Source organism: Panulirus ornatus, chromosome 55, assembly GCF_036320965.1.
Source record: "Panulirus ornatus isolate Po-2019 chromosome 55, ASM3632096v1, whole genome shotgun sequence".
Lineage (NCBI taxonomy): Eukaryota > Metazoa > Arthropoda > Malacostraca > Decapoda > Palinuridae > Panulirus > Panulirus ornatus.
Genome location: NC_092278.1, coordinates 14,387,616 through 14,410,050, shown reverse-complemented (window position 1 = coordinate 14,410,050; position 22,435 = coordinate 14,387,616). Strand labels below are relative to the sequence as shown.

Genomic DNA, 22,435 nt, shown 5'->3' with positions numbered 1-22,435 from the left:
GGAAGATTTTGAGCGATCGAGGCCTGAAGATACAGAGGGGTGAAAGGCGAGCAAGGAATAGAGTGAATTGGAACGATGTGGTATACCGGGGTCGACGTGCTGTCAATGGATTGAACCAGGGCATGTGAAGCGTTTGGGGTAAATCATGGGAAGGTCTGTGGGGCCTGTATGTGGAAAGGGAGCTATGGTTTCGGTGTATTATGCTTGGCACCTAGAGACTGAGTGTGAACGAATGTGGCCTTTGGAATCATTTGAGGAAAAGAAAGAAATGGAGAGTTTCAAATGCTTCGGAGACAATGAAGGTGAGAGCGGCCTCCTTTCTTAGGAGTGGGTTGTACCAGAGCAAGATTCCGAGAAGAAAGAAGAATTTGTCTTCATGGAAAAAGACAAAACAGGCAAGCAAAGGATCGGATCCAGCTCAAAGGCACGATCCTTTGGAAGAGAACATTAGCCACCTGGGTTACACACCTTGTCAAGCTGCAGCTGGCAAAGTACTCTGAAGGTCCTGCTTGAAGAAAAAATGAGATGTCTTATCTTTAGTGGGACGAGGCAGCAGGGGCAAAAGATTGAATGCAGAATCATCCAAAGGCTTTCCAGTGTATGTATACCTAAAGGCGAGGTGCTTTATTCCTGACAGAATGCCTGTAGAGTGACATTATATAAAGGCAAGGGAATCAAAACTGAGTGTTTGAATAACACGAAGTGAAAGTCTGTTGATTATACCTGGCAAGGTGTACTGGGAGAGTGGTGGCTGAAGCATCAGACTAGGGAGGATCACTGTGGCTTTACCCTTAATAAAGAATACGAGGACTGGATGTTTACTCGGAGGATTTGTGTGGAAAATTCTCAAAGAGAGAGAGAGAGGAATTTACGTGTGGCATCGATAAACATGGAAACACCGTTTGACATGGTTGACAAATAAGCCGTGTGGAAGGTGCTACGAATATTTGGAGTGATAGAAAAGCTACCCGATACAATGAGGAGTTTTTAATAAGAATGAGTAATGTGTGCTAGTAGGAAGGAAGGAGATTGAGTGGTTTCAAAGTAAGCATGGTTCCGCGTCAAGGGTATGTGACTTCACCATGGCTGTTTAATCCTTCAAAGGGCAAGGCCCTGAACTTTTTCAGTTTAGAAAAAAAAAAAGTTAATCAAGTATCCCTTACGAGATAAATCATTGCAAGGGTTTTGGAGAAAGGTGCGGGTCCATAGTACGCTGGTAGTCCTAGAACCTGAGGTGAGTCAGTTGCTGTCTGCAGATGACGCGGCTCTAGTGGCAGACGAGAGAGAGAAAGAAAATCCAGAAGTTGGTGACCAGATTTGGGGATAGTACATATGTAAGGAGGAAGCTGAGCTTTCATGAAATAAAGCAAGGTGATGAAGTAAAAAGAGGGTCGAGGCAGGATGGTTTGAGGGTGTGTTTGAAGAGGAAGAACCCTTGCTATCTAGTAAATGGCAAACAAGGGGTGACTCACCTGTGTGAGGGTCAGTAAGATGCCTTCAGTTATATTGATGCTCCCCGACAAGTGGCCAAAGGTCATGCTGGCCACTGACTTGCGAACGCCCATGTCGGTGAGTTGGGTCAGGTTCTTCACCATCCTGGTCTCGTTTCTGTTGAAAGCACACAACACCATCATCCCTTCACCATTATAAACACAGTTTCTTTCTTTCCATTGTTGAATTTCTTGAGTGTAGTCAAGTTATGCCACATATTGTAATATTTTTAAAAACTATTTTTGCTGGTAAGAATCATACCCAAAATTCAAAATACTAAAGCCTTATGTGAAACAATTTGAGACTGGATAAAAATGGAATAATGTAGAAAATATGTCTGCCATAAATCCCATGCACATATGTTGCTGAAAACAAATGTTGAATCAAATATAAACGAATGTTGCTTCCAGACAAAGGTCTTTACAAAATGTTCAGAATCCATCTGCTTCAAATCATACAGTGTCCAAAGCTGTGTTGTGGAGTTGAAGCAAAAACATTTACATAAGGGTCTAGAGACTCGCAGGCCCCAGCCTCTGACAATCGTTGAAGGAAGAAATTCTGAAGTTCTGAGCGGGAACTGGGCCAAGTGTTGTCTGTGATCTAACAGGTAGATGTATTGCTTCGTAACTTCCCTCATGTTCTCTTAACTTCCCCTGAATATAACGATAGTTATCATGTCTGTCAAACATTTCAGAAAGTTCTCCTTCAAAAGCCTGTCAAACACAGACTGAATCCATTTTCCCTTTTACTGTTTTCCGATCTCCTCAGCCCTGTTTCCTCAGAACCCTGTATCATTCCAATGATTCCTGACTTATCATTCCCATCATTCCGGACTCTTTCACCTTTACATTCCTTTCCTTCTATGCACGGAAGAGAAACAATCCGTTTACACTGATAATACCGATTACAATTCTTCTTAAGTTCAGTTTCGTCGTACCATGTCAACGTTTAATCTGATCACGGACGGGCTGGCGGAGGAGGTAAATGGAAGGGTCTCGGAGATACAGGCGGGTCTACAGTCTGTTAGGGATGTAGGTGAGGAGGGCTGCTGGTAGGAAGGTCAGTCGCTGTTTGCAGATGACACCGTTCTAGTGGTAGACTCGAAAGAGAAACTCCAGAAGCTGGAGTCCAAACTCGCGTGAATATGTGAAAGGAGAATACTGGGAGCTAATGAAAATAAAAGTGTACTTTTGAAGGGAGAGTACCTGGAGGAAGGGAAGTGATCTAGGTACCTGGAAATGGACGTGGCAACTAAAGTGAGTCAAAGGGTAAGAGTGGGTTTGCAAGAGGAAAAGTCTATCAGGACAAAAATGGTTATGTTTGAAGGTATAATAGTCCAGGTGGTGTTGTATAGTTGAGAGTCTTGGGTCCTAAATGCAAAAAATAAGAAAAAAGAAAATGCCTGAGGACAGTATGTAGTGTGCAGAGGTGTTAATCAAGTAAGGAACAACAGTGTAAGAGTGGTATGTGGTAGCAAGTGCAGCCTAACAGAGGGAGCTGCCTGGGGTGTCCTGAGGTGGTTAGGGAATCTAGAGAGGATTAGTGAAGAAAGACGGACGAAAAAGGATCTATATCAACGGAGAGGAGGGGGTAAGAGGAAGGCGAAGGAGAGAGAAAGATGAAGGGAGTGAGAGGCTATGAGGTGCCGGGACTTGAACATTCTGGATAGAGGAGGGCATGTATTGAATAGAAAAATCAGAGAGATGCGATATACGGGGAGCGATGTTATATCAGTGGATCGGGCAAGGACAAATGACACTGACAAAAGAAACCACGACAATCATCAGCGGAGCTTGGCCGTGGATGCAAGCTAATGAAGCCATTAATTTGCTTGTTCCTGGTGTTACCTGTCCAAAGAAAGAAACGGCAGAAAAGAATGTGTTTGTGCATAAAAAGAAGAGGAGAGTTGCAATACGCTGTGTCTCATCAGATGCTCACATTGCATTCATGAACTTGCTTGTGCATACTGCTGTGTATGGCGTATGTTTATTTGCAAATTCATGGCATTCAGTCGGTACGTCTGTTGAGCTAGAGGTAGTGTATTCTGCCCTGAGTCCAGACTTTTGACATGCCTTGCATACGTTCACGGACGGCTCTGCAACCCATGACCTTTCCCAACACCTCACAGTTCCGGACACCTACCCTAGAGTTACGATGCCGACGAAGGAGCCGGACGCCACCTTATGTAGGATCCACCAGCGGGTCGTCTGGTTCACTTTCCTCATCCTGTCGAACTGGGCCATGCTGCTGGAGTGGTCCAGAACCAGGATAAACTTGGTCATCTCCTGACGGAGCACCCTGAAGGTGGGAGGTGACCACGTCTTGGTGGAAGGGTTCCTGAAGGAGAGGAGGAGGAGGAGGAGGAGGAAATGGATTACTGAAAGGTAACTCAGGTTATATTAGTTTATGAGGAGAAAAGTAAGTTTCATTTTTGGCAGACGAATACTTTATAACATGTAAGTAGGGAGAACTTTATTAGAAGTGGCCCACCAGACGATATGGGTCCTCAGATGTTCCTGAAGTAAGCCGCTTCAGACGGTCGACTGATTGAATACTACAGTCGGCACATTCCACCTTCTGACTTTTCTTAATCTAGCAACTTTCAAACGTTTATTATGTATTCAGTAAAACTTCTGGTTTATACCACACGAGTTGAAGCAGTTATGAGCATGCACGTGACTATATGCTCCAGGAGAAAGACACAAGAATCTCCCCGGTATCTGTTCGAATCCCGGATATGTCGATCGGCTCTTAAGCAAGACAGCTGTTTCCCCTTAGGGGTGGTCGATGAATGGCGTAGGCTAAGGTGTGAACGTGCGTATGCATGTGTATATATACTGAAGGTTAGGACACGTCGTATACGCACGGCTAAGAAACGGGGCAACAAGAGTGCTAAACCTCCTCCCCGCAACACATAAATATTCATATACTGGAATTAGGACTCCTCCCCGCAACACACATATAATCACATACTGGAAACAGAATACTAACGTTCCTTTAGCGAAGTCTGGGTGGCGGCGGATCACGTCCCACACGGAGCGGCCGCCACACAGCTCGTTGTGTCTGGTGGGAGCAAACTGATTGTGCTGGTGACCCGCCTCCTGAGCAGAGTCGCAGAATCTCTCAGTCTGTGAAGATGAAGAGCAAAGTGAGGTAGACATCCGTGTCATACATAGTCTACTACTTCTACCTGAAAATGAGAGAGAGCGAGTTATGTCGAAAATGACGTCACCAGAATCGTACCCACAATATCAAAATTTTCTGATTCATCAAGACGTGCAATAGTGCAGGTTTTAAAGGATAAGAACCTATGTCTCTACCGAACATATAGCTCAATGAGCATCTGAGAGGGAGGTGGTCGACTGGAACGGGTTCAAAAACCATCACTGTTCAGACCCATGACGTCGCACAGCAATGGTTACGTGACAGGGACGGAGTGAATCCCGCTATTGTCAAAGACCAAAAGATGGTATTTTCGTAAAAGGGAAGAAGGGAAAGGATGGGAAGTGAAACAAAATCGATGCTCGAAGAGTTCTGCCTCCGGTAGAAAAAAAAAAAAAAAAGTGTTTTTTTTTCATCTTTCTGAAAATTCACATTCCTCACCTACGGACAGCGTCGCGTGAACATCAGGTGGAGGAAAAGGGACTTAATTCCATAAGAAAAAACATACAAAAACCGACCCTTTATGATGATAGGCCTGCCGCTCCAGACTGTCCTTTTCTAAAGATGACACACCCAATGCCACATAAGGGAGGCAATCAGACCCATAGATACATCATGGAATGTTTACCCAATAACAAAATTCCTATTTGTTGATCTTGTCTAATGAAAGACGTCTTTAGAAGGCCATGGTAGATGCCCCCTGGCGTAGAGCCCAAGATGTGAAAGTAGACCCCACAATTAGATACATCCCATGCTATCCGATTTTCAAGGAACCAGAATGAACCAATCGCAGATGGTATGTAAGGAGGAACCATCGACCAGAGGGATACTAGTTATCTTCTCACTTTAATCTGAATTACTCTACAGGTCGCCATCCTTCACCACCTCGTCAATACCGTGTTCTGTATCTTCCTCGTGGAAAGTCTTCCATAGATTCTGCTAACCACACGTGGGCAAGAGAGATATGGTCCGGATAACATACTTCTTCATGTCCTTAAGGGGTTTAGTCGCCACTTCTCGCACGCCCATTTCGTCTAAGTCATAAACCGAAAAAGTTTCCCATCTTGGAGTCATTTTCTGGTGCAGCCCAGCCCCCGAGAAACACATTGTGACAGCCGTCATCCTTCCCATTAACGTCCCGTTGCTCTCACGTCTACTGTTTATAAACTGTCTTACATCTGAAGGGAGAGACTTACACCTGAGGAGAGGGACGTACACCTGAGGGGAGAGATGTACACTTGAGGGAAGAGACGTACACCTGAGGGGAGAAACTTACACCGCTGAGGTAGTAGAAGGCCATGAGGGAGGAGGAGGAGGAGGACGAGGAGGAGGCCATCTTCTGGCCACTGTCGGGGACGAAACGGCAGTTGTTGTCAGGCAGACCATTGTGGTAATGACAAGGTCCGTCGCTCTCCCTGTCTCTGTACAATAGGAAATATACTTTACAGTTAGCAAGGGATAAGTAATGCAATGAGTTCTGACCAAACACCTTCAAGAAGGAATCAAATGCCGTGTCTTACGTGATTGTAGCCTGAACATTAATGATCTCGGGTAGGCTACTGTAGGCTCAGACTCTATTGAAAATCTTAAAACCGTTGCGGATGTAAGATAATACTCCTATCTTTTTTGATCCTACAAGAATTATACTGACAGTTTTAATCTGTACTTGTCATTTTTCAGCCATCCCACAATGACCTAAGATGTCTTAATCTCATGCGTCACAACACTTATATCATCTCTATCTTTTGGGAAACAAGATTTTTTTTTATTCTATATATTCTACCACAAAAAAAACTGTATTTCCTATTATGTATAGCTGGAAAGAATGAAACACGAGAAGGTGAACGTTGAGCCATGGAGGACCTTAGTATCCGATAGACCTCTCTAGGTCAAGAGTGGGTTGCCGTAGCTGTGATGGACCGGGGCTGAGAGTGAACACCACCACTACCTAAGCTACTTCTATCGAGGCAGAGGACACAGACAAGCGGAGCCTCTCCAGTTTGTTTAAGACTAATGACACCCTCTGAATTCTCCTCAGGTGACAACGCCATCTAGATCCACTGGAGGATTTATCTCGTCCCCACGAATGTCACACGAATGACGCCTTTCACCAGCACATCTTGCGTCCCTCAACAAAATCTGCCATCTTTAGTCCCATAGGAAGCCTCTGTCATCTACCTTCGCCCTAACTTGTCCAAACTCACTTCATTACTCTCATGGCTGAGTCTACTCGACCAACTACAATAACCTGACCTGAGCGAGCCTTTGGGCTTCTCGTTGGTGCAGTAGTTGGGCATCACGACTGGCTTCTCTCCCTCACCGCTGGTCCAGTACAGTAGTGGGAACAATGTATCGTTTGGGTAACCAAACTCCTCAAAGACACCCCACCGCAGTTTGGCCCACTCGTGCACCAGCGCCTTCCCTGTCGGTGGACAGACTGGTCAATTAGTAATGGTCAGCCAGCGATGGGTCATGTGACGGAAGGTGTAGACAGTCAGCGGAGCTTCCCTGCCTGACAGGAGGGGAACGATACTCACCCCGAGGGCCCCACCATGCAGCCAGCTGGTCATCAGTCAGGTACTCTGGAGTCAAAACGACGTGCTGGCCCGGCTGGCCACAGCCGCCCGCCCTCACCGTGTATGGCTGGTCCCCATACAAGCTCCTGGCCTCCACTCGTATGTCGCTCTCCTGTAAATTAGCCAAATTTTGATCTGTAAATAGAAAGGCTCGTCCTTTGCCCTGACTCGTCAATGAGATACAAATCTTCAAATACGTATATTGCATGAGCGACCAGATTTTTCGGAAATCATTTCATGTGAGATAAGTTGGCATAAGACGATGAAGACTCTTGGTAGCGTCAAACTATTAATGAATCATAGTTTTAAAGTCGTAAACCGTTATGTGTGACTGTAATAGAGTGTAGGAGGCTTTACCTAAACCTGCTTGATAATGCCCTAATGTAATTGATAAACCTATGGCCGACAAGGATATATCAGGTTTAGTTCTAACTACAAATGAGGATCTTGTTAACAATGTTGAAGTTGGAGAAAAGTTTGGTACAAGAGATCACCTGCCAATTACCCTTGAGTTAACGTTTAACATTACATGTGATGCTGGTCAACATGACAGTTGTAAAAATATATCAAATTTTAGACTTGCTAATTCTAAAGACCTTCGCATTGCTTTTGACGGGCAAACTTGAGATATTATTATAAATGAAAGAGATACGGACGTAGCTTGGGAAGAGTTTCAGTAAAACGTTCAAAGCAGTGGAGGGTTCATTTGTCCCGACTCGTAGAAGATGGAGGCTTTTTGTCTTTCTTTATCCAATACGAAGCCGAAATGGTGGAACGATGACATGAAGAAGTGTCTGTTGTCTACGAAAGCATCACATAAGAAACTCAAAGAGACCAATAACCAGCTTGATAAAGCAAACTACGTAAGTCTGCTTTAAGAAACCAACGACTTACACGTCAAAGTAAACGTCAGTATGAGGCGTATATTGTTGAAAATAGAAAAAGAAACCCAAAGGCGTTTTATGGGTATGTTAGAAGCAAGAATCTAATCACCCAGTCAATTGGTCTACCAATAAATGAAAATGGTGATATGGTTCACAACAACGACAACAAACAGATTTTACATGATTTCTTTTTTTTTTCTTTTATCTGTGTTTACAATTTAAGATACTGCTCATGTTCCAAATCCGCCTCCAATGCTAAGTGAGGAAAGCATTTTGCAACACATTATGGATATAAGTGCTGAAGATATAGTATCAGCACTAAATGAAATAAAGATAAATAAAAGAGGAGGCCCAGATAATATGTATCCGAGGACAGTGAAAGAGGCGAAAAACGAGATAGTTAAACCCTTGATTCGTCTCTTCAATAAGTCACAAGCTACGGGGAAAGTACCAGACGAATGGAACCTTGCTAATATAACACCCAGTTACATGAAAGGTCATAAATCACTGCCCGGAAATTACCGTCCTATCAGCTTAACGTCTGTAGCTGATAAACTAATGGACTATAAACCATTGATAGGACTACCATTAAATCAATGACTATCAGTATGGATTGCGACAACATGGTTCATGTCTGACAAATCTGCTTCAATTCTTTGATGATATAATCAACATGTATGACGAAAATAAAGCTGGTGATGTGATCTATTTTGATTTTCAAAAAGCATTCGATGAAATTTGACATCAAAGGTTACTAATTGAACTTAAGTCACATGGTATAGAAGGCGTTGTACTACTGTGGTTAGGAAAGTGCTTAAGTGGTCGTAACCAAAGAGTTGTAATCAATGGTCAAGCCTCAGAATAGTTAAACGTAATAAGTGGTGTACCGCAGGGATCAGTCTCGGGACCACTTCTCTTTTTCATATATATATATATATATTTTTTTTTTTTTTTTTATACTTTGTCGCTGTCTCCCGCGTTTGCGAGGTAGCGCAAGGAAACAGACGAAAGAAATGGCCCAACCCCCCCCCCCCCCCATACACATGTACATACACACGTCCACACACGCAAATATACATACCTACACAGCCTTCCATGGTTTACCCCAGACGCTTCACATGCCTTGCTTCAATCCAATGACAGCACGTCAACCCCTGTATACCACATGACTCCAATTCACTCTATTTCTTGCCCTCCTTTCACCCTCCTGCATGTGCAGGCCCCGATCACACAAAATCCTTTTCACTCCATCTTTCCACCTCCAATTTGGTCTCCCTCTTCTCCTCGTTCCCTCCACCTCCGACACATATATCCTCTTGGTCAATCTCTCCTCACTCATTCTCTCCATGTGCCCAAACCATTTCAAAACACCCTCTTCTGCTCTCTCAACCACGCTCTTTTTATTTCCACACATCTCTCTTACCCTTACGTTACTTACTCGATCAAACCACCTCACACCACACATTGTCCTCAAACATCTCATTTCCAGCACATCCATCCTCCTGCGCACATCTCTATCCATAGCCCACGCCTCGCAACCATACAACATTGTTGGAACCACTATTCCCTCAAACATACCCATTTTTGCTTTCCGAGATAATGTTCTCGACTTCCACACATTTTTCAAGGCTCCCAAAATTTTCGCCCCCTCCCCCACCCTATGATCCACTTCCGCTTCCATGGTTCCATCCGCTGACAGATCCACTCCCAGATATCTAAAACACTTCACTTCCTCCAGTTTTTCTCCATTCAAACTCACCTCCCAATTGACTTGACCCTCACCCCTACTGTACCTAATAACCTTGCTCTTATTCACATTTACTCTCAACTTTCTTCTTCCACACACTTTACCAAACTCAGTCACCAGCTTCTGCAGTTTCTCACATGAATCAGCCACCAGCGCTGTATCATCAGCGAACAACAACTGACTCACTTCCCAAGCTCTCTCATCCCCAACAGACTTCATACTTGCCCCTCTTTCCAGGACTCTTGCATTTACCTCCCTTACAACCCCATCCATAAACAAATTAAACAACCATGGAGACATCACACACCCCTGCCGCAAACCTACATTCACTGAGAACCAATCACTTTCCTCTCTTCCTACACGTACACATGCCTTACATCCTCGATAAAAACTTTTCACTGCTTCTAACAACTTGCCTCCCACACCATATATTCTTAATACCTTCCACAGAGCCTCTCTATCAACTCTATCATATGCCTTCTCCAGATCCATAAATGCTACATACAAATCCATTTGCTTTTCTAAGTATTTCCACATACATTCTTCAAAGCAAACACCTGGTCCACACATCCTCTACCACTTCTGAAACCGCACTGCTCTTCCCCAATCTGATGCTCTGTACATGCCTTCACCCTCTCAATCAATACCCTCCCATATAATTTACCAGGAATACTCAACAAACTTATACCTCTGTAATTTGAGCACTCACTCTTATCCCCTTTGCCTTTGTACAATGGCACTACGCACGCATTCCGCCAATCCTCAGGCACCTCACCATGAGTCATACATACATTAAATAACCTTACCAACCAGTCAACAATACAGTCACCCCCATTCTTAATAAATTCCACTGCAATACCATCCAAACCTGCTGCCTTGCCGGCTTTCATCTTCCGCAATGCTTTTACTACCTCTTCTCTGTTTACCAAATAATTTTCCCTAACCCTCTCACTTTGCACACCACCTCGACCAAAACACCCTATATCTGCCACTCTGTCATCAGACACATTCAACAAACCTTCAAAATACTCATTCCATCTCCTTCTCACATCACCGCTACTTGTTATCACCTCCCCATTTACGCCCTTCACTGAAGTTCCCATTTGCTCCCTTGTCTTACGCACCCTATTTACCTCCTTCCAGAACATCTTTTTATATATATATATATATATATATATATATATATATATATATATATATATATATATATATATATATATATATTTATATATATATATATATATATATATATATATATATATATATATATATATATATATATATATATATATACATCTTTATATATATATATATATATATATATATATATATATATATATATATATATATATATATATATATTCTTTCAAACTATTCGCCATTTCCCACATTAGCGAGGTAGCGTTAAGAACAGAGGACTGAGCCTTTGAGGGACTACCCTTACCTGGCCCAATTCTCTGTTCCTTCTTTTGGAAAAAAAAAAAACGAGAGGGGAGGATTTCCAGCCCCCCGCTCCCTCCCCTTTTAGTCGCCTTCTACGACACGCAGGGAATACGTGGGAAATATTCTTGCTCCTCTATATATATATATATATATATATATATATATATATATATATTCTTTTGCTTTGTCGCTGTCTCCCGCGTTTGCGAGGTAGCGCAAGGAAAGACGAAAGAAATGGCCCAACCCACCCCCATACACAATGTATATACATACACGTCCACGCACGCAAATATACATACCTATACATCTCAATGTACACATATATATACACACACAGACACATACATATATACCCATGCACACAATTCACACTGTCTGCCTTTATTCATTCCCATCGCCACCTCGCCACACATGGAATACCATCCCCCTCCCCCCTCATGTGTGCGAGGTAGCACTAGGAAAAGACAACAAAGGCCCCATTCGTTCACACTCAGTCTCTAGCTGTCATGCAATAATGCCCGAAACCACAGCTCCCTTTCCACATCCAGGCAACACAAAACTTTCCATGGTTTACCCCAGACGCTTCACATGCCCTGATTCAATCCACTGACAGCACGTCAACCCCGGTATACCACATCGATCCAATTCACTCTATTCCTTGCCCTCCTTTCACCCTCCTGCATGTTCAGGCCCCGATCACACAAAATCTTTTTCACTCCATCTTTCCACCTCCAATTTGGTCTCCCACTTCTCCTCGTTCCCTCCACCTCCGACACATATATCCTCTTGGTCAATCTTTCCACACTCATTCTCTCCAGGTGCCCAAACCATTTTAAAACACCCTCTTCTGCTCTCTCAACCACGCTTTTTTTTATTTCCACACATCTCTCTTACCCTTACATTACTTACTCGATCAAACCACCTCACACCACACATTGTCCTCAAACGTGTAGGAAGAGAGGAAAGTGATTGGTTCTCAGTGAATGTAGGTTTGTGGCAGGGGTGTGTGATGTCTCCATGGTTGTTTAATTTGTTTATGGATGGGGTTGTTAGGGAGGTGAATGCAAGAGTTTTGGAAAGAGGGGCAAGTATGAAGTCTGTTGTGGATGAAAGAGCTTGGGAAGTGAGTCAGTTGTTGTTCGCTGATGATACAGCGCTGGTGGCTGATTCATGTGAGAAACTGCAGAAGCTGGTGACTGAGTTTGGTAAAGTGTGTGAAAGAAGAAAGTTAAGAGTAAATGTGAATAAGAGCAAGGTTATTAGGTACAGTAGGGTTGAGGGTCAAGTCAATTGGGAGGTAAGTTTGAATGGAGAAAAACTGGAGGAAGTAAAGTGTTTTAGATATCTGGGAGTGGATCTGGCAGCGAATGGAACCATGGAAGCGGAAGTGAATCATAGGGTGGGGGAGGGGGGCGAAAATCCTGGCAAAAATGGGTACGTTTGAAGGAATAGTGGTTCCAACAATGTTGTATGGTTGCGAGGCGTGGTCTATGGATAGAGTTGTGCGCAGGAGGGTGGATGTGCTGGAAATGAGATGTTTGAGGACTATGTGGTGTGAGGTGGTTTGATCGAGTAAGTAATGTAAGGGTGAGAGAGATGTGTGGAAATAAAAAGAGTGTGGTTGAGAGAGCAGAAGAGGGTGTTTTGAAATGGTTTGGTCTCATAGAGAGAATGAGTGGGGAAAGATTGACCAAGAGGATATATGTGTCAGAGGTGGAGGGAACGAGAAGTGGGAGACCAAACTGGAGGTGGAAAGATGGAGTGAAAAAGATTTTGAGTGATCGGGGCCTGAACATGCAAGAGGGTGAAAGGCGTGCAAGGAATAGAGTGAATTGGAACGATGTGGTATACCGGGGTCGACGTGCTGTCAATGGATTGAACCAGGGCATGTGAAGCGTCTGGGGTAAACCATGCAAAGTGTGTGGGGCCTGGATGTGGAAAGGGAGCTGTGGTTTCGGTGCATTATTACATGACAGCTAGAGACTGAGTGTGAACGAATGGGGCCTTTTGTGTTTTTCCTAGCGCTACCTCGCACACATGAGGGGGGAGGGGGATGGTATTCCATGTGTGGCGAGGTGGCGATGGGAACAAATAAAGGCAGACAGTATGAATTATGTACATGTGTATATATGTATATGTCTGTGTGTGTATATATATGTGTACATTGAGATGTATAGGTATGTATATTGTGCGTGGGCGGGTTGGGCCATTCTGTCGTCTGTTTCCTTGCGCTACCTCGCTAACGCGGGAGACAGCGACAAAGCAAAATAAATAAAAATAATATATATATATATATATATATATATATATATATATATATATATATATATATATATATATATATATATATATATAAAAGGAGAGATAGGTAGTGTGTTTGAGGAAAGGAACCTGGATGTTTTGGTTATGAGTAAAACGAAGCTCAAGAGTAAAGGGGAAGAGTGGTTTCGGAATGGCTTGGGAGTAAAGTCAGGGGTTGGTGAGAGGACAAGAGCGAAGGAAGGTGTATCACTACTGAAACAGGAGTTGTAGGAATATGTGATAGAGTGCAAGAAGGTAAACTCTAGATTGATGTGGGTAAAACTGAAAGTGGATGGAGAGAGATGGGTGATTATTGGAGCCTATGCACCTGGTCATGAGAAGAAAGATCATGAGAAGCAAATCTTTGGGAGCAGCTGAGTGTGTGGTGTACATGGGGTGTTCAGCGATGTAAATGATATGGTGAAGAGCTTGTAGATTTGTGTGCTGAAAAAGGACTGGTGATTGGGAATACCTGGTTTAAAAAGAGATATACATAATCAGACGTATGTAAGTAGGAAAGATGAACAGAGAGCGTTATTGGATTACATGTTAATTGATAGGTGTGTGAGAAAGAGACGTTTGGATGCTAATGTGCTTAGAGGGGCAGCTGGAGGGATGTCTGATCATTATCTTGTGGAGGCGAAGGTGAAGATTTGTAAAGGTTTTCAGAAAAGAAGAATGTTGGGAAGAAGAGAGTGGTGAGAGTAAGTGAGCTTGGAAAGGAGACTTGTGTGAGGAAGTATTAGGAGACATTGAATGAAGAATGGCAAAAGGGAGAGCAAATGATGTAAGGGGAGTGGGGAGGAATGGGATGTATTTAGGGAAGCAGTGATGGCTTGCGCAAAAGATGCCTGTGGCACGAGAAAGGTGGGAGGTGGCCAGATTAGAAAGAGTAGTGAGTGGTGGGATGAAGTAAGATTGTTAGTTAAAGAGATAGGCGTTTGGGCGATTTTTGCAGGGAAGTAGTGCAAATGACTGGGAGATGTATAAAAGAAAGCAGCAGGAGATCAAGAGAAAGGTGCAAGGGGTGAAAAAGAGGGCAAATGAGAGTTGGGGTGAGAATCATTAAATCTTAGGGAGAATAAAAAGATGTTTTGGAAGGAGGTAAATACAGTGCGTAAGACAAGGGAACAAATGGGAACATCGGTGAAGGGGGCAAATGGGGAGGTAATAACAAGAAGTGGTGAAGTGAGGGGGAGATGGAGTGAGTATTTTGAAGGTTTGTTGAATGTGTTTGATGATAGAGTGGCAGATATAGAGTATTTTGGTCGAGGTGGTGTGCTAAGTCGGAGAATGATTTGGTAAAGAGAGAAGTAGTAGTGAAAGCTTTGCGGAAGATGAAAGCTGGCAAAGCGGCGGGTTTGGATGGTGTTGCAGTGGAATCTATTAAAAAAGGGGGTGACTGTGTTGTTGACTGGTTGGAAAGGATATTCAATGTATGTATGGATCATCGTGAAGTATCTGAGGATTGGCGGCATGCATGCATAGTGCCAATGTACAAAGGCAAAGGAGATAAAGGTGAATGTTCAAATTATAGGGGTATAAGCATGCTGAGTATTCTTGGGAAATTATATGGGAGGGTATTGATCGAGAGGATAAAGGCATGTACAGATCATCAGAGTGGGGAAGAGCAGTATAGTTTCAGAAGAGGTAAAGGATGTGTGAATCAGGTGTATGCTTTGAAGAATGTATGTGAGAAATACTTAGAAAACAGGTAGATTTGTATGTAGCATTTATGGATCTGGAGAAAGCATATGATAGGGTTGATAGAGATGTTTTGTGGAAGGTATTAAGAGTATATGGTATGGAAGATAAGTTGCTAGAAGCAGTGAAAAGTTTTTACCAAGGATGTAAGGCATGTGTATGACTTGGAAGAGAGAAAAGTGATTGGTTCCCAGTAAATGTCGGTTTGCGGCAGGGGTGCGTGATGTCTCCAAGGTTCTTTAATTTGTTTATGGATGGGGTGGTTAAGGAGGTGATTGCAAGAGTTTTGGAGAGAGGGACAAGTATATAGTCTGTTGAGGTTGATAGGGTTTGGGAAGCGAGTCAGTTGTTCTTCGCTGATGGTAATTCGCTGGTGGCTGATTCGGGTGAGAAACTACAGAAGCTGTTAACTGAGTTGGGTAAAGTGTGTGAAAGAAGAAAGCTGAGAGCAATTGTGAATAAGGGCAAGGTTATCAGATTCAGTAAGATTGAGGGACAAGTATATTTGGAAGTAAGTTTAAATGGAGAAAAACTGGAGGAAGTGAAGTGTTTTAGATATATGAGAGTGAATTTAGCAGCAGATGGAACCATGGAAGCGGACGTGAGTCACAGGATGGGAAAGGTGGCGAAGAAGAATGTGTGGAAGGCGAGAACGTTATTTCGGAGAGCAAAAATGGGTATGTTTGAAGGATTAGTGGTTCCAACAATGCTATATGGAAGGGAGGCATGGGCTACAGATAGAGTTGTGCCGAGGAGGGTCCATGAGTTGGAAATGAGATGTTTGAGGATAATATGCTGTGTGAGGTGGTTTGATCGGGTAAGTAATAAAAGGGCAAGAGAGATGTGTGGAAATAAAAAGTGTGTGGGTGAGAGAGCAGAAGAGGGTGTATTGAGATGGTTTGGTCACATGGAGAGAATGAGTGAGGAAAGATTGACAAAGAGGATATATGTGTCAGAGGTGGAGGGAGCGAGAGAAGTGGGAGACCAAATTGGAGGTGGAAGGGTGGAGTGAAAAAGATTCTGAGCATTCGGGGCCTGAACATGCAGGAGGGTGAAAGGCGTGCAAGGAATAGAGCGAATTGGAACGATGTAGTATACTGGGATCGACGTGCTGTCAATGGATTGAACCAGGGCATGTGAAGCGTCTGGGGTAAACCATGGAAAGTTTTGTGGGGCCTGTTTGTGGAAAGGGAGCAGCGGTTTCGGTGCCGACTTAACAAAAAGGTTTCAAGACCTCTCTCTCTCTCTCTCTCTCTCAACACCCATTTCCCACTCCCAACAAAAAACGAGAGCCTCGATACAGATACACCGTGTACATTACTCAAGGATCTTTTAGCTAAAGATGTGGGCAAAACTAAGGAGGGCAAGAGGAAAAGAGTCCTATACAGAGTCAGTAAAAATGGAATAAGCTCTTTCAACTAATGTCATCACTGCCAAAACAATAGATTCATTAAAGACGACACAAGACGATAATCTTCCAGTCAACACAAGACGATAATCTTCCGGTCAAAGTTACAATTATATATGTAAAAATAAATAGAAATCCCTCAGCGAGTAAACTCTAGATATACCAATAGGTTTTCTGTTGTTCGTTTGTTGCATGTATCTATGAATGACCGTAAGTTTACTGTATTAGAAATTGAAAGCAAATCGACTGAGTTTTCTCAAATTCGGTGACCACAGGATCGAGGATAACATGTAACGCTGGCTCAGAGGACATCATCTTGTGTCTACGGCCAATTCTCTTCCTCATAACCTTCAGATAAAAATGCACAAATGAGCTGGTGGACTGCCGTTGAAAACCTTTGCATAACCGTCTGGTCCTCCAGTGGTGCAAATATCAGCTGCCCCTCTCAGCACATTGACATCCAAGAGTCTCTCTCTTTTTCACGCTTATCATTAGTAAATAATCTAGCAATGTCCGATTTCCATCACCCCTTACTTTCCCGCGTATACTTCTGTGCGCATTAACTATCGTTTTGTTTTTACACCTACTGAGGGAGTTTCTAGCAGTCAAGAGTTATAAAGACAGCTTCCCTGCCACTTCTACAGAAGAACTGTATACAGAGCACGTACCTCGCTGTATGATATACTAAAAGAGTCTAAAGCAGATGAGCATGATCAGCAGCTGGAAAGAAATTATAAGATTGAATACCATACATAAACCTGCGTCTAGGAAGGCAAGGCTGTAGGAGACAGCACAAGGACTGCTGGTACGTGCAAGGCAGCTTCTGTCTGCACCCATTTACATATATGTTGATCAGAGTTGAAACTTTTCCTACGTGTGTGTTTAAGACCTTACTTGGCGTGTCTGTGTTACTTGGCGAGATGTTCTATTCGTTTACTGTATTTCTGAACGATTATTTACCTATTTCTTCCATGACCCAAAATATCTTCAAACCCATAATAATTGTGAGTTCTGTGCCATGCTAAATATATCACTTCAAACTCATAAAAATTGTGAGTTCTGTATACACCATGCTAAATGTATGGGCACACTATCCATGATCCCTTTATCTATCACCACTTTTCAAGTGTCTGCATCTATCACACTTTCCCTCACCGAGCACCTCTCCAGAAAAAGTAAGTCTAGGTTTTTAATGACTTTATAAGAAAGATTCCTAATGCCTGGTATCAAATCTATCACCGCCCAGCATCATGCTCCACTCACACATCATTGTATCTCTGAAGTCTCAGGATGATAAATACTTATTATCACCCAACTCGATAACATCAAGTTAACATGGCTCTGTGGGCGAGTTTATTTCAGGAAACAGCTACTCACATGAGCGCCAGAGACTTCGCCAGAGCGTCAAGCACTTCAGCACACACACACACACACACACACACACACCCGACATAACTGGCTCTGCGTTCCTTACTTCAAGGGACACACCACAGCCTTCCACACCACACGTATGGCCCACGTCAGTGTCACTCACCTCAAAGTTCTCGTCAAGGGCGGATTCATCATAGGACGTGTTGGCCCAGGTCACGGGAAGGAGGACCTTGATATCCTTAAAGTAGGTCCTGTTGCGTGTGGCACGAAAGAGCACAGCAGAGGCCTCCGTCATCACTGTCTGGGGAAGGAGGATACGATTCACGTTACCTGCGAAGGCATGGCCAACTGAATGCCTCAAGGCCATCTCAATGACTTCCTCCAATTTTTCTTCATCTAAACTCGCATCCCAACTAACTTAACCCTCAACCCTGCTGAACCTAATAACCTTGCTCTTATTTACATTTACTCTCAGCTTTCTCCTTTCACACACTTTTCCAAACTCAGTCACCAACTTCTGCAGTTTCTCACCTGAATCAGCCACCAGCGCTGTATCATCAGCAAACAACAACTGACTCACTTCCCAGGCACTCTCATCTCCAAAAGACAGCAAACTCGTCCCTCTCTCCAAAACTATTGCATTTGACTCCCTAACCATCCCATCCATAAACAAATTAAACAACCACACCCCTACCGCAGACCGAACTTCAGTGGGAACCAATCACTCTCCTCCCTTCCTTCTCGTACACATGCCTTACACCCTTGATGAAAAATTTTCACTACTTCTAGCAGCTTACCTCCACATCGTATACTCTTAAGACCTTCCACAAAGCATCTCTATCCACCCTATCATATGCCTTCTCCAGATCCATAAATGCCACACACAAATCCACCTGTTTATCAAAGTATTTCTCACACACATTCTTTAAAGCAAACACCTGATTAACACATCCTCTACCACTTCTGAAACCACATTACTCCTCCCCAATCTGATGCGCGGTACATGCATTCACCCTCTCAATCAATACTCTCCCACACAATTTTCTAAGAATATTCAACAAACTTATACCTCTGTAGTTTGAACACTCACCTTAATCTCCTTTGTCTTTGTACAATAGCACTATACATGCATTCCGCCAAAAATCAGGCACTTCACCATGATCTATACATTCATTGCATAACCTAACCAACCAATCAACAGCACAGTCACCCCCTTTCTTAATAAATTCAACTGCAATACCATCCAATCCCGCCGCCTTGCCAAAATTCATCTTCCAAAAGGCTTTCACCACTTCCTATCTCTTCACCAAACCACTCTCCCTTACTCTTTCACTTCGCACACCACCCCAACCAAAACACCTTACATCTGCTACTCTATCATCAAACACATTCAACAAACCTTCTCAGTCCTTCAGTCCTTCTCACTTCATCACTAACTGTTATCACTTCCCCCCTTCGTCGATGTTCCTATTTGTTCTCTTGTCTTTCGCACGTTATTTACCCCCTTCCAAAACATCTTTAATTCTCTCTAAAGCTGAATGATACTCTCACTCTACCTCTCATTTGCCCTCTTTTTCAACCCCTACACCTTCCTCTTAGCCTCCTGCCGCTTTCTCTTATACATCTCCCGGTTATTTGCACACCTTCCCTGCAAGTATCGTTCAAAAGCCTCTCTTTTCTCTTTCACTAAAACTTTACTTCCTCATCCCACCACTCACTATTTCTAATCTGCCCACCTCCCACCTTTATAATGCCACATGCATCTGTTGCCAATGCCATCGCTGCTTCCCTAAATACATCCCATTCCTCACCCACTCCCCTCACGTCATTTGCTCTCACCTTTGCCATTCTACACTCAGTAATAATAATAAGAATGATAATGATAACCGGGATTCCAAATCACTTTCAGATATTACATATTAGACTTCCAATAAAGATAATTCAGACAAAATACCACATAAAACATTGTCGAATTAAAGCACACATTGTGGAAATTGAAACTGTGCATAGCTAGTGGACTTGGTCACAGTTAAGAACCACTCTGTGGTATTAAATGAGGAAGCATCCTGTGGTTTTTAAGGAATAAATCACAGTCAACAAGCGAAAGCTTCGCCAAAGTCAGCAGGAACGGATTGGCACTTTCCTACCTCAGTTTCCACTCACCTTAATGGAAGATATGATATCATTAGCCAAGCTTTCGTTCAAGGCGGGAGAGATGGCCACGACTATGCCATCATAGCCATTCTTGACCAATGAAACCCTGCTGCTGCTGCTGCAGTAGACCACAGCCACAGTTGCCACCACTGTCAACACGCCAACCAGGCTCGTCAGACGCATCCTGAAAGATCCATTGCATAGCCATCTTTACCATCACTTAGAGGGCATACGAAAGCTGAAAAACCCCGGGAATACGTAAAACAACCAGCTTCAATCTTTTGTCTTGGGGAAAGGATTGGCTGAGGAAGCGTTAAGCATGAACATTAGGGTGTCTGTAAAGTGTGCCGCGAAGCGTAGCTTTGCGCAAATCCGACACCTGCACCATGATCAGTTAGAAGCCTCGAGGTTTTAGGGGCAGAAAATTAATGGAGAAAGTCAGCCGAGGACACAAGACAAAATGAGAACGGAAGGGGGGCGAAAAAGCGTCCATAAAGCAAAGCATCAGAATAACAAAATAGCTGAAAAATCGTTAAGTATACACGAGACGATGAGTGGGGAAAAAAAAAAGTGTGAATCGTAGGTAAGACAACTGTGGTATATGGTATAGTCCAAGACCAAGACAATTCTAAATATAGATACCAGGACTATGAAACATGCCATATGAAGATACATGACGTTATAGTCTTTAAACCGTTTAAATAGATACTAACCGGCACAGATACACTGTCTGGAGTACCAAGAATGCAATTATTACGGGAAACACTACACTAAAACTTTGGGGACAGGTTTACCTACAGATGTTAAGGCAGTGACGAATAAGATGATTCAAAGCTGGAACATTTTGTCTACTTACGTTATAAACACTCATTGACGAAGTCTCTACAATACTACTTTCAGCTACTCTAATTGGTACCCAATCCTAGCCCCTACTATTAGAGAAAATGACGCTTTACAATGCAACAAAGCAGGTTAGGTTTGAAAAGATTAACGTGTTCACTATGGGACTAAGGCTTATGATCTTAGAAGCCTTGTAAACTAGTTCCACTTGAAATATACAGTCCACCTCTGGGAAAGAATGAAATCCCAGGTGCAAAATGCATCTGTATCAAAACCGAAGATATGGAAGTTGCAAACGAAACAAGCCCACTGCGTGACGAAAGCGTCCAAATGTTTGAACTGGCCAAGTACACTTCAAATGTCTTCTCTCCACACCGGGGATATGGATAATTGACGATGGCACTTAGAAATTACTAGCATTTTTCTTGTTACGGACAGGACATCTAAACTATACTACACACTTTATATCATAACATTTTTGTACTAACATATCATTATATTTCATGTGTGTTCAACGACACCATAGAATTCTCATACTGGAGAGAAAGATACAACCAAATTCTGAGCATTTTGACGAATAACAAATCAAGTTTTCTACGGATATCAATCTTCTAATGCACCAATGTGTGCATCAGCCATGTAGCTTCGTAACCTACTATTTTCAAATTCACGTTTTTGTATATAGCAAGGAAACTGTATAGTATAATAAATCCCAACGATTCATTAGAATCTAAAAACAGACATGATCTAACACAATTCAAGCTAAGCAAACTATAAGATGAATGTGATTTCTATATACAGTATGAACTTGATGTTGCTCTTACCAGTGCCCTTGGAGAAGTGGCATCACTTACGACAATATTAATCTTCTAAGACGTGTGCCTTGTAACCCAATATCAAAGCTGTATAATGATGGTTACCTTCTTCATGATCCAACAGTCGAACTGTACCATAACAAAACACAATCAACTTAATGGATTTCGCCCCATGTCCGTGGCGAGTTGACTCTTCAAAATCTTTGAGATGATGGTACTCAATAGACGACTACAGAGAATCAGAGAACATTTGTTACATTATATTAATGGTTTCACATATGTCAAAAGTGTACGCTACTGTATCATTACTTCCCTAACAGTTCTAGAGGACAGACTGCTTAAGTACGAAACATTTCTTGACCTAAATACTGCTTTTGATAGTGTAAATAAGGAAATTATTTTGAATGGGCTACCTAACCTGGATACATGTGGTCGGCTCTTGCACTGGATACTCGGATATCTCTCTAACTGCTGTTCTTTAAAGGTGACAAAAGTGTAAAGATACGTCGCTTGGCACACCTCAAGGTGGAGTACTATGC

The 22,435-nt window shown here is 42.9% G+C and overlaps 1 protein-coding gene across 1 annotated transcript in view; it reads right to left on the bottom strand.

Moving 5' to 3' along the window:
• The window catches only part of LOC139765403 (calcium-activated chloride channel regulator 1-like), a 43,778-nt gene that overhangs the window by 18,230 nt on the left and 3,113 nt on the right, over positions 1-22,435 (bottom strand). Inside the window, exons 2-9 of the mRNA XM_071692761.1 lie at positions 20,251-20,425; positions 18,251-18,388; positions 7,191-7,341; positions 6,907-7,075; positions 5,930-6,074; positions 4,483-4,619; positions 3,634-3,828; positions 1,473-1,608 (exon numbers count right to left, since the gene is read on the bottom strand). Coding sequence (XP_071548862.1) covers positions 1,473-1,608; positions 3,634-3,828; positions 4,483-4,619; positions 5,930-6,074; positions 6,907-7,075; positions 7,191-7,341; positions 18,251-18,388; positions 20,251-20,424 — 1,245 coding nt within the window. The 5' untranslated portion in view covers position 20,425. The remainder of the gene's footprint in view (positions 1-1,472; positions 1,609-3,633; positions 3,829-4,482; positions 4,620-5,929; positions 6,075-6,906; positions 7,076-7,190; positions 7,342-18,250; positions 18,389-20,250; positions 20,426-22,435) is intronic.